Raw genomic sequence first — 13,725 nt, forward strand, 5'->3', positions numbered from 1 at the left:
GCAACCCTAAACTGATATATGCTTGGTAAATCTTCCTCCATCCCTTTATTTTGAGCCTATATGTATCCTTGCATGCGAGATGGGTTTCCTGGATACAGCACATCGATGGGTTTTGGCTTTTTATCTAATTTGCCAGTCTGTCTTTTGACTGGGGCATTTAGCCCATTTTCATTTAGGGTTAATATTGTTATGTGTGAATTTGATCCTGCCATTTTGATGCTAGCTGGCTGGTTTGCCCGTTAGTTGATGCAGTTTCTTCATTGTGTTGATGCTGCTTACTATTTGGTATGTTTTTGGAGTGGCTGGTACTGGTTGTTCCTTTCTATGTGTAGTGCTTCTTTCAGGAGCTCTTTTAAAGCAGGCCTGGTGGTGATGAAATCTCTGAGTAATTGCTTGTTCGTATAAGATTTTATTTCTCCTTCGCTTATGAAGCTTAGTTTGGCTGGATATAAAATTCTGTGTTGAAAATTCTTTTCTTTAAGGATGTTGAATATTGGCCCTTACTCTCTTTTGGCTTGTAGAGTTTCTATTGAGAGATCCGCTGTGAGTCTGATGAGCTTCCCTTTATGGGTAACCCAACCTTTCTCTCTGGCTGCCCTTAGCATTTTCTCCTTCATTTCAACCCTGGTCAATCTGACGATTATGTGCCTGGGGGTTGATCTTCTTGAGGAATATCTTTGTGGTGTTCTCTGTATTTCCTGGACTTAAATATTGGCCTGCCTTGCTAGGTTGAAGAAGTTTTTCTGGATAATATCCTGAAGAGTATTTTCCAGCTTGGATTCATTCTCTCCATCACATTCAGGTACACCTATCAAATGTAGATTAGGTTAGGTCTTTTCACATAGTACCATACTTCTTGGACACAATGTTCATTTCTTTTTACCCTTTTTTCTCTAATCATGCCTTCTCATTTTATCTCATCGAGTTGATCTTCATCCTCTGATATCCTTTCTTCTACTTGGTCAATTTGGCTATTGAAACTTGTGTATGCTTCGTGAAGTTCTCCTGTTGTGTTTTTCAGCTCCATGAATTCATTTATATTCCTCTCTAAGCTGTTTATTCTCATTAGCATTTTGTCAAACCTTTTCTCAATGTTCTTAGTTTCTTTGCATTGGGTTAGAACATCTTCCTTTAGCTCAGAGAAGTTTTTTATTACCCACCTCTGAAGCCTGTTTTTGTTGATTCATCACACTCATTCTCCATCCAGCATTGTTCCCTTGCTGGTGAGGAGTTGTGATCCCTTGTAGGAGGAGAGGCATTCTGGTTTTGGGTGTTTTCATCCTTTTGTGCTTCTTTCTTCCCATCTCTGTGGATTTATTTACCTGTGATCTTTGTAGTTGTTGACTTTCAGATTGGGTCTCTGAGTGGAGGTCCAATTTGTTTATGATGAAGTTATTTCTTTCTGTTTCTTAGTTTTCTTCTAACAGGTCCCTCTGCTGTAGGACTGCTGGAGGTCCACTCCAGGCCCTGCTTGCCTGGTGATCACCTACAGTGGCTGCAGAACAGTAAGGGTTGCTGCCAGTTTCTTCTTCTGCTATCTTTGTCTCAGAAGCATACCTGCCAGATGTCAGTCTGAGCTCTCCTTTAGTAGGTGAGTTTGGATATACAGTGGGTCAGGGAGCTGCTTGAGGATGCAGTCAAGTGTGGAGTTGTGAGCTCCGTTGTTCCATTCAGAGCTGCTAGGCAGGTACGTTTAAGTCTGCTGCAGCAGAACTCATAAATGCTTTTTCTTTTTCCCACATGCGCTGTCCTAGGAAGGTAGGGCTTTATTTATAAGTTTCTGTAGTGCCGCTGCCTTTTTTCAGGGCTGCCCTGCCCAGTGAGGAGGCATCCTAGTCACAGTCTGCCTTCAGAGGCTTTGCTGAGTTGCTCTGGGCTCCACCCAGCTGCCATGTGAACTTCCCTGCTGTCCTCTTTGTCACCCTTTTAATGAAGTCGTTTTTTCTTGTATATTTGTTTAAGTTCATTATAAATTCTGGATATAACACCTTTGTCAGATGCATGGTTTGCAAATATTTTCTCATAATCTCTATGTTGCCTGTTTACTCCGTTGATAGTTTCTTTTGCTACACAGAAGCTCCTTAGTTTAGATCTCTTTTATTAATTTTTGTTTTTGTTGAAATGCCTTTTGGCATCTTTATCATGAAATCTTTGCCAAGTCCTGTGTCCAAAATGGTATTTCCTAGGTTATCTCCCAGTGTTTTTATAGTTTTGGGTTTACATTTAAGTCTTTAATTTATTTTGAGTTGATTTTTGATTGTGGTATAAGGTAGTGGTACAGTTTCTATCTTCTGCATATTGCTGGCCAGTTATTCCAGCCTGATTTATTTAATGGGGAGTCCTTGCTTCATTTCTTATTTTTATCAGGTTTGTTGAAGATCAGATGGTTGTAGGTGTTCAGCCTTATTTCTGGGTTCTCTATCCTGTTCCATTGGCCTAGGTGTCTGTTTTTGCACCAGTACTATACTGTTTTGGTTACTGCAGCCCTGTAGTATAGTTTGAAGTTGGGTAGTGTGATTCTTTTTGCTTAGGATTGCCTTGGCTATTCCAACTCTTTTGGTTCCTTTTGAATTTCAGAATAGCTTCTTCTATTTATGTGAAGAATGACATTGGTAGTTTGAGAGAAATAGCATTGAATCTGTAAATTGCCTTGGGTGGTATGACCATTTTAACAATGTTGATTCTCCCTATCCATGAATGTGGAATGTGTTCTCATTTGTGTCATCTGATCTCTTTGAGCAGTGTTTTAAAATCTAATTGTGGAGATTTTTCACCTCCTAATTAGCTATATTCTTAGGTATTTCATTCTTTTTCTGGTAATTGAGAATTTGATTGCATTACTGATTTGGCTTTTGGCTTGGATGTTGTTGTATAGGAGTGCTACTAATTTTGTATACTGATTTTGTACCCTGGAACTTTGCTGAAGTTGTTCATCAGCTGAAGGAGATTTTGGGCTAAGAATACAGAGTTTTTTAGATATAAAATCGTACCATCAAACAGGGGTAGTTTCACTTTCTTTCTATCTGGATACCTTTATTGCTTTCCCTTGACTGATTGCTCTTGGTAGGACTTCCAATACTGTGTTGAATAGAAATGGTGAGGAAGGGCATCATTGTCTTATGCTGGTTTTCAAGGGAAATACTTTCAGCTTTGCTCATTCAATATGACGTTGGCTGTGGTTTTGTCATAGATAGCTTTTATTATTTTGATATCTGTTCCTTCAATGCCTAGTTTATTGAGGATTTTTTTAACATGTAGAGATGTTGAATTTTATTGAAAGTCTTTTCTGCCTTTATTGAGATAATATGGTTTTTGTTTTTAGTTTTGTTTCTTTGGTGAATCCCAGAGATAAAGCCTATTTGATCATGGTGGATTAGGTTTTTGATGTGCTGCTGGATGTGTTTTGCTCATATTCTGTTAAGGAGATTTTTGCATCTATGTTCATGAAGATATTGGCCTGAAGTTTTCTTTATTTGTTGGGTCTCTGCCAAGTTTTGGTATCAGGATAATGTTGGCCTCATAGAATGAGTTGGGGAGGAGTCCCTACTCCTCAGTATTAAAAGATCATCTTAGTAGGAATGGCACCAGTGCTTCTTTATATATCTGGTAGAATTTGGCTGTGAGTCTGGTCCTGGACTTTTTTGGTTGGTAGGCTTTTTTTACTAATTCAATTTTGGAAATCATTATGGATCTGCTCCGGGATTTAGTTTCTTCCTGGATCAGTTTTGGGTGGTTGTATTTGTCCAGGAATTTGTCCATTTCTAGTTTAATGTATTCATTTCTAGTATATATTTTCTATATATATGGTATGTGGTTGGTATGATTTTGTTTTTTAATTTGCTAAAGATTATTTTATTGCCAATTAGATTTTTCAGAGTATGTGCTATGTTGTGATGAGAAGAATGTATATTGTGTTGTTTTTGTGTGCATAGAGGCAATCATAGTAGTTTCTTATTGTTATTTGTATTTCTGTAGGGTCAGTGTAATATCTGATTTCTCATCTCTAATTGTGTTTATCAGGATTTTCTCTCTGTTTTTCTTTATTTGTCTAGCTAGTGGTCTATCTTATTAGTTTCTTTTTATAAAGCCAATTCCTGGATTAATTTATTTGTGTATTTCTTTTTGTATCTCAATTTCTTCAGTTCAGTTCTAATTTGGTTACTTCTTGCTTTTTGCTTGCTTTGGAGTTGGTTTATTCTTCTGTCCTTCTAGTTGTGACATTAGGTTGCTAATTTTAGATCTTTCTTTTTTATGTTGGACATTTAGTGTTCTAAACTTCCCTCTTAACACTGCCTCAATTGTGTTCCAGAGATTCTGGTATGTTGTATCTTTATTCTCATTAGTTTCAAGTAACTTCCTAATTTCTGCCTTGATTTCATTGTTTACCCAAATGTCATTCAGAAGCAGATTGTTTAATTTCCATGTGATTTTCTTAGTCTTGATTTCTATTTTTATTTTGCTATAGTCTAAGAATGTGGTTGGTATGATTTTGTTTTTTAATTTGCTAAAGATTATTTTATTGCCAATTAGATTTTTCAGAGTATGTGCTATGTTGTGATGAGAAGAATGTATATTGTGTTGTTTTTGGGTGGAGACTTGTATAGTGTCTATTTGTCCATTGGTCAAGTGTTGAGTTTAGGTGCTGAATATCTCTGTGTATTTTCTGCCTCAGTGGTTTGTTTAATATTGTCAGTGGTGACTTCTGTCTAATACAAGTCTCCCACTATTATTGTGTATGGGTCTAAGTCTCTTTGTAGGTCTATAAGAACTTGCTTTATGAATCTAGGTGTTCCTATGTTGAGTGTATATATGTTTAGAATAGTTAAGTCTTCTTGCTGAATTGCACCCTTTACCAATATATACTGCCCATCTTTACATTTTAAAAATATTTATTAGCTTAAAGTCCATTTTGCCTGAAATTAGGTTTGTGACTTCTGCTTTTTCCTGTTTTCCTTTTGCATGGTTGATTTTTCTCTATCTTTTTATTTTGAGCCTATGGATGTCATTGCCTGTGAGATGGGTCTCTTGAAGATAGCTTTCCATTGGCTCTTGCTTCTTTTTCCAGTTTGCCACTCTGTACCTTTTAATTGGGGAATTTAGTGCATTTACATTTTGTGTTAATATTGATATGTATGGGTTTGATCCTGCTATCATGTTGTTAGCATTTGATTGCCTGAAAAGGATCTTATTTCTCTTTCACTTATGATGCTTAGTTTGGCTGGATATAAAATTCTTGGCTGGAAATTTTTTTCTTTAGAGAGGCTGAATATAGGCCCCCAGTCTCTTCTGGCTTGCAGGATTTCTGCTGAAAGGTCTACTTTTATTTAGGCTGGTGGGTGGGGTTCTTTTTGTAGGTGACCTGCACATTCTCTCTAGTTGCTTTTATTATTTTTTCTTTCATGTTGACCTTTGAAAATCTGATAATTATGTTTCTTGGGAATTATCTTTTTGCATAATACCTTTCAGGGGTTCTGTGTATTTCTTGGATATGAAAGTCCTATCTAGTGAGGTTGGGTAAGTTTTTATTTATGATCTAGTAAAATATGTTTTCTAGGTTGTCTTGTTTTTCCCCATATCTTACAGGAATGCTAATAAGTTAAAGATTTAACCTCTACCTAACCCCTAATTTCTCAGAGTTTTAAAAATTCTTTTCTTTTTATTTTTGTCTGATTGATTTATTAGAGTTACCTACCCTGACTTCTGGGTGTTTCCAAGGCAGCAGGCAGCAAATTCAGGCATAAGTAAGATCACTGAGCTAGGCACTGTAGCAGGCATGGCTCACCTGGCTACCAGCAGTTGGGGAGAATGGGGATGTCTGCTCTATAGACTAGATGGTTCCTGGGACATCAGGAAGGTGCACCCTCTAGCTGAGTTTACATAGTTGCATGGCCACTGGGCTGGAAGCTATAGGCGGTATTGTCCATCTGGGTATCAATGGCAGGGATGGGTGGGGTCACCTGCTCAGCCCTCTGGGTGTTTCTTGGGAAAACAGGAGGCTGCACCCTCCATCTGAGTTCACACAAAAGCAGGACTGATTGGCTGGAAACCCTAGCAAGCCTTGCCCAGCTGGATACCAGTGGTGGGGGTGGGTCGCATGGCCAGCCAAGTTTGGTTGGCTTTAAGCCCCATCTGGCAAGATGGCATGGATAAATCTTACAGCTCCGAGGCACTGCAATTGTGGTCTTTACTGGAGCAATGGTACTGGTGCTTGTCTGCCCTTGGGCCCAAGGCTTGTAGAAGTCCCCATGGACTCAAGAGTTGCCCTCACAAAATGTCCCAGTGGCTCCTACCTCAGCCTAGAAACGTGATTCTCCGATTCGCCTACCTCAGTCTAGAAATGGGATTCTCTCATTCCAAGTCTTACACAGTCCCTCATGGAGAGCTGAATCTCCCTACAGGACCTCATTTACTCACCCTTTCTCATGTTGGAAAGGTTCTAGCTCTGCACTGAACCCAGACATGCTGATGCCCCACCTCACCCTCTCTGTTCTCTGTGTTACCCTGCTGCCTTGATGGATCATAATGTGGTTTCTCAGATGATTGGCTTGCAGGGTAAATATTCAGTAGCCCCTTTAGTTTCCTCTCTGTGAGAGTGGTGCATACTTCTAGTCTGCCATCTTGTCCAAATGTCCTAAAATTTTTAATAATCGAATTGTTATTTTTTCCCCCTACTTTCTTGTATAAAATCATCTTGTACTACACAGCAGTTCAAGAATACTTAAAAATGTGATTAACTCTGCTATAATAGTTGTTTTGAAATGCGAATTTATTTCAGCATAATTGAACAATTTGAGCATAGTTTGAATTTCATGTGTGTAAGCAGTTTCATCTGCAAAAACAATGAGTGAAAGCAGAAAGCAACTTTCTCCATCTACCTTGGCTCATCTGTGTATAGTGTGCCACACCAGCCTACATCTGGTGGTATGACTTTTTATTTAATTTCAGATAATTTTCTGCCACTGCGCAATAACTCACAAGTTGCAACATCTGTTCTGTGCTTACTTTCACTAACAAGTTTCAGGTCTTTTTCAAGATAAAGGTTTATATTTCTTTATCTTGGTATTTATGTATTCTTAATCATTTAACTGTATACTATAGTACTGTTTTTCTTAGGTTTTTGTTTTTAAAAATGTATCACTGACAAGGTTTTTGCAAGATGTGTACCTAACCTATTTTCCCCATACATCCTACAGGTTTTATTGCATATTTTTGCATAGTGAGGTGATTTTCAGGAAGGCATATGCCACATTATAACATAACTGATTTTAATTATCAGAAATATTTAATCATTAGAATATGTATTAGCTTATATACATAAGTATATAAGTAAAGCACTGTTACAAACAGACCAGATGTATCATTTTCTTCTGCTTCTATGCAAATAATTTTTCTTGAAACTTTGTATAGTGACTCTCAGAGTAAAATGTACATTAATAATGTATATTATTGTGTATTTCCCTATAACTCATTGTGTTTTAACCTTTTATTTCTGGATTATATGAAATCATACAGAAAACCAAGCCTACAAATGATAGAATAAGGAAAGCTGTAAAAACACAGAAGAAAAAAGGAAAAGGAAAATCTGAGGATTCAGAAAAGTAAGACATAAAGATACATGTTAATCTTTTTTCCTTGTTAATTTATATTTTCCTTTTATAAAAACAATTTAAAGTCAAATAAACATAACTTACAAATAGACTTTTAAAAACATAAAATTGGCAAATACATGTTTTTATAAGCATACCAGTATATGATTATGGGATAAAGCTAAAAAGGGAAGAACAAAGAACCAAAAATGGATTGGAAGAAGAGATTGAACCACAATAAATTCAGAAATAGTTGAACAGAATTAAATCTTTAATTATAAGAAAAAAGCATTTACATTGTTTCTTTGATGGTCTAGCTCGTGCTTTTTAATTTGTTAACTCTACAGTCTTGGCTATTTTTTTCTACTGTACTTATTAATTGTATTATTTCTATAAGAAGTTATTTATTTCTTATGAATGCATATTATTATAAAGTAGAATTATTAAGTAAATTTTCTTAGTATTATAAAATAATGATTGCATTTGAATTTGCTTGGTTAAACTCTAATATTAAAATAATTGTAAAAATAAACTATGAAGTCAAATATTATGGAATTCCACAAATCCTGAAAAGAAATTCATGGGACAAATGACCTTTAACTTAATTTTAACCTGACCTTTAACTTCTAAGAGAAAAAATGATCCAAGAGGAAAAAATGGCCAATATGCTTTGAAAATCTCGGTCTTTTCATAATTTAATAATATCAGTGAGAAGTAAGCTTGAAAAATGTTTTTCAGTTATTTGGAATTTAGCCTGTGTGAATTTTATATCTCTTAAAAATACGATTTTTTTTTTAAAAAGTTATCATTTTCAAATGGTTTAAAACGTTCGCAAGAAAGCAAAGCAGTGATGCATTTAAAAATATCATGATGCATTTTAGAACATTTTATGTTACAGGAAGATGTCTCCAGAAAAACAGTTTAAAATAGAAGATTTCCATCAAGTACAGGTAACTCACCCACTCTCTCTATGCATCAATATTTGGTTAATATTTTCTCTGATAGTCATATGTAGAGACAACATTATTATGTATGTTATTATAGGTATATATGTCTCTCTCGTTCTCTCTCTCTCTGTGTGTGTGTTTGTGTGTGTTCTATAATTCTTCCTGAGATAATGTCTTTCTTATTGATGAACTTTTCCCATCAAGTTTCAGAAAATGAAATGGCAAATAAAAATCCAGGTATATTTATGCTAATATTATGAAAATTACCATGGTTTACACAACTACAGGGAATACCATAGAGGAAAGAGTGTCATATTGGGAATCAGAACAGCCACTTACTGGTTATATGATTTTGGATAACTCCCTTTAACCTATTTGAATTTCAAATTTTTCATAACCCAAATGTGTAAAGCAATAGCTACTTTATTTGTGTTAAAAAGGTATAAACGTTATGCAACTAAAGATTTCTTCAGAAATTGTAAACTCTATACCTAACTCGGATTCATGTGATTTAGTCAAAGGAATACAGGTAACATGTTATTACATTTTGGCTTTTGAATTTTTTGTTTCATTTGCTACAAGTTAATTTCTTAACCATCTAGCATTATATCACCCATTTCAGTGAATGGCTGGAGTTAAGTGTAAAAGTATATGCAAGTGTACAAGTATGTATACATCTGAATGACTCAACAGCTAGACAACATTAATTTTGTAAAAAATGAGAGTACCACATAAAATAGTGAATATAAAATGTACTACTTTATGGTATTAGTTTTTATTGCTGCATAGCAAGTTACCACTAATTTAGCAGCTTAAATAATTTATATTATCTCAGTTTCAGTGGGTTAGGCCTATGCTGTAATCAACTTATACTCACTAGGCTGCAATCGAAGTGCTGGCTGGGCGCTATTCCATTATGTATCTCAAGAATCCTCTTCCAAGCTCAGGTGGATATGATAAACTTCAGTTCCTTGCAGTTGTAGGGCTGAGGCGCTTAGCTTCTAGAGACAGTCTGCAGTTTCCTGCCACATGGTCTTTTCCATAGATTGTTCATATCATAACTTGCTGCCACCATTGTCTTCTCCTCCTCCTCCTCCTTTTCCTCTTCCTCCTCTTCCTTCTTTTTTCTTCTACAGGGTCTCACTCTGTCACCCAGGTTAGAGTGCATAGCATGACCCTGCAGCCTGAACTCCTGTAGCCTGAACTCCTGGGCTCAAACCATCCTCCTGCCTCACCCTCCCACGTATGTAGGACTACAGGCATTACACCCTGCTAGTTTTTAAGTTTTTTTTTTTGTAGCACCAAGGTCTTGTTATGTTGCCCAGGCTGGGTTTCTGGCCTCAAATGGTCCTCCTGCCTTAGCCTCTAAAAGTTTTGAGATTATAGCCATAAGCTGCCATGCCTGGCTAGCTCACTTCTTCTTTTAGGCAAGTGGAGAGTCCCTCTTGTCTACTATGACAGACTTATACTGTAATGTAACTTGATCATGGATATGATATTCTCTCTCTCTTGCTATATAATGAACCGAATAAAGGGAGTGACATCCCATCACTTTGTCATATTCTGTTGGCCAAAAGCAGATCACAGGTTTCACCCACACTCAGAGGGACTGGTTTATTATATACAGTATAACCCTATTGATGAAGGAAATGGGATTACTTTAGATTTTTGGGATTTATTTTAGGCAAGTGAAGTCTCTCTTGTCTGCTAAGACAGAGTTCTACTATAATGTAACTTGATCATGGGATCAAGTTGATGAGATATTTTGATACAGGCATACAATGCATAATAATCACATCAGAGTAAATGGGGTATCCATTTCCTCAAGCATTTTTAATTTTTGTTTTGTGTGTGTATGTGTGCACACAAGTTTTTATTACATAGGGAAAAGTTTATATATATGTGTGTATGTATATATATATTGCACTTTAGATTCTGGGGTACATGTGCAGAACATGTAGGATTGTTGCATATGTACATAAGTGACAATGTGGTTTGCTGCCGTCATCCCCTCATCACCTATATCTGGCATTTCTCACCATGTTATCCCTCTTCAACTTCCCTACCCCCAGCTGTCCCTCCCCTATTCACCCCAACAGACCCCAGTGTGTGATGTTCCCCTCCCTGTGTCCATGTATTCTAGTTGTTCAACACCTGCCTATGAGTGAGAACATGCAGCGTTTGATTTTCTGTTCTTGTGTCAGTTTGCTGAGAATGATGTGCTTCAGATTCATCCAGGTCTCTACAAAGGACACAAGCTCATCGATTTTTATGGCTGCATATTATTCCATGGCATATATGTGCCACATTTTCCTTGTCCAGTCTATCATTGATGGGCATTTGGGTTGCTTCCAGGTCTTTGCTATTGTAAACAGTGTTACAATGAACATACATGTGCATGTGTCTTTATAATAGAATGATTTATAATCCTTTGGATATATACCCAGCAATGGGATTGCTGGGTCAAATGGAATTTTTATTTCTAGTCCTTGAGGAATTGCCACACTGTCTTCCACAATGGTTGAACTAATTTACACTCCCACCAACAGTGTAAAAGTGTTCCTGTTTCTTCACATCCTCTCCAGCATCTGTCTTCAGATTTTTTAATGATCATCATTTTAACTGGCCTGAGATGGTATCTCAATGTGGTTTTGATTTGCATTTCTTTAATGACCAGTGATGATGAGCATTTTTTCATATGTTTGTTGGCCGTATATATGTCTTCTTTTATAAAGTGTCTGTTCATATCTTTTGCCCACTTTTGAAGTAGTTTGCTTGTTTTTTTCTTTTAAATTTGTTTTTGTTTTTTATAGATTCTGGATATTAGCCCTTTGCCAGATGGTTAGATTGCAAATATTTTTTCCCATTCTGTTGGTGGCCAGCTCACTCTAATGATTGTTTCTTTGACTGTACAGAAGCTCTGGAGTTTAGTTAGATCCCATTTGTTGATTTTGGCTTGTGTTGCTATTGCTTTTCGTGTTTTAGTCATGAAGTCCTTGCTTATACCTATCACCTGAATGGTATTGCCTAGGTTTTCTCCTAGGGTTTTTATGGTGTTAGGTCTTATGTTTAAATCTTTAATCCATCCGGAGTTAATTTTAGTGTAAGGTGTCAGGAAGGGGTCCAGTTTCGGCTTTCTCCACTTGGCTAGGCAGTTTTTCCAATACCATTTATTAAACAGGGAATTGTTTCTTTATTGCTTGTTTTTGTCATGTTTGTCAAAGATCAAATTGTAGTAGATATGTGGCATTCCCTCCAAGGCCTCTGTTCTATTCCATTGGTTTATATCTCTGTTTTGGTAACAGTACCATGCTGTTTTGATAATTGTAGCCTTGTAGTATAGTTTGAAGTCAGGTAGCATAATGCCTCCAGCATTGTTCTTTTTGCTTAGAATTGTCTTAAGTATGTGGGCTCTCTTTTGGTTCCATATGAAGTTTAGGGTGGTTCTTTCCAGTTCTGTGAAGAGGGTCATAGGTAGCTTGATGAGGATAGCATTGAATCTATAAATTACTTTGGGCAATATGGCTATTTTCACAATATTGATTTTTCCTAACCCTGAACATGGAATGTTTTTCCATCTGTTTGTGTTCTCTTTTACATCCTTAAGCAGTGGTTTATAGTTTTCCCTGAAGATGTCTTTTTTACATCCTTTGTTAGTTGGATTCCTAGGTATTTTATTCTCTTTGTGGCAGTTGTGAATGGGAGTTCCCTCTTGATTTGGCTCTTAATCTGTTATTGGTGTATGGGAATGCTTGTGATTTCCGCACATTGATTTTGTATCCTGAGACTTTGCTGAACTTACTTATCAATTTAAGGAGATTTTTGGGCTGAGATGATGAGGTCTTCTAAACATACAACATGTCATCTGCAAATAGGGACAATTTAACTTCCTCCTTTCCTAATTGAATATGCTTTATTTCTTCTTCTTGTCTGATTGCTCTGGCTAGAACCTCCAAAACTATATTGAATAGGAGTGGAGAGAGAGGGCATCCTTGTCTTGGCCAGATTTCAAAGGGAATGCTTCCAGTTTTTGCCTATTCAGTATGATATTGGCTGTGGGTTTATTGTAGATAGCTTTTATTATTTTGAGATATGATCCATTGATACCTAGTTTATTGAGAGTTTTTAGCATAAAGCGTTGTTGACTTTTATTGATGGCCTTCTCTGCATCTATTGAGATAATAATGTGGTTTTTATCTTTGGTTCTGTTTATGTGATGGATTATGTTTATAGACTTGCAAATGTTGAACCTGCCTTGCATCCTGGGATGAATCCTACTTGATCATGGTGGATAAGCTTTTTGATATGCTGTTGCTATCATTTTGCCCATATTTTATTGAAGATTGTTCAATCACTGTTCATCATAAATATTGGCCTGAAGTTTTTTTTTTTTTTTTTTTTTTTTTTTTTTTGTTGAGTCTCTGCCAGTTTGGTATCAGGATAACGTTGGGCTCATAAAATGATTTGGGAAGGATTCCCTTTTGTTTGATTGTTTGGAATAATTTCAGAATGAATGGTACAAGCTTCTCTTTGTATTTATGGTAGAATTTGGCTGTGAACCCATCTGGACCTGGACTTTTCTTACTGGTAGACTATTAATTGCTGCCTCAATTCAGCCCTTGTTATTGGTCTATTCAGGGTTTCAACTTCTTCCTGGTTTAGGCTTGGGAGAGTGCAAGTGTCCAGAAATTTATCCATTTCTTCCAGGTTTACTGGTTTATGTGCATAGAGTTGTATGTAGTGATCTCTTATAGTAGTTTATATTTCTGTGGAATCAGTGGTGATATCCCCTTTGTCGTTTTTCTTGCATCTATTTGATTCTTCTCTCTTTTCTTTTTTATTAATCTGGCTGGTGGTGTATTTTGTTATCTTTTCAAGAAACTAACCTCTGCATTTATTGATTTTTTTGAAGAGTTTTTTTTGTGTCTCTATCACCTTCAATTCTGCTCCGATCTGCTTGCTTTTGAGATTTTTTTGATCTTGCTCCTATACCTCTTTCTCTTTTTTTCTTTTTATTGCATTTTAGGTTTTGGGGTACATGTGCAGAATATCCAAGATAGTTGCATAGGTACACACGTGTGATTTTCTGCCTTCCTCCCCTTCACCCACATCTGGCATTTCTCCTCATGCTATCCCTCCCCAGCTCCCCCTCCCCGCTGTCCCTCCCCTATTCCCCCCAATAGACCCCAGTG

At 36.6% G+C, this 13,725-nt stretch overlaps 1 protein-coding gene across 1 annotated transcript in view; it reads left to right on the forward strand.

The window, feature by feature from the left end:
* The window catches only part of CCDC7 (coiled-coil domain containing 7), a 467,329-nt gene that overhangs the window by 57,080 nt on the left and 396,524 nt on the right, over positions 1-13,725 (forward strand). The window contains exons 13-14 of the mRNA XM_078329853.1: positions 7,513-7,598; positions 8,485-8,536. Coding sequence (XP_078185979.1) covers positions 7,513-7,598; positions 8,485-8,536 — 138 coding nt within the window. The remainder of the gene's footprint in view (positions 1-7,512; positions 7,599-8,484; positions 8,537-13,725) is intronic.

This window comes from Callithrix jacchus, chromosome 7 (assembly GCF_049354715.1).
Source record: "Callithrix jacchus isolate 240 chromosome 7, calJac240_pri, whole genome shotgun sequence".
Taxonomy (NCBI): domain Eukaryota; kingdom Metazoa; phylum Chordata; class Mammalia; order Primates; family Cebidae; genus Callithrix; species Callithrix jacchus.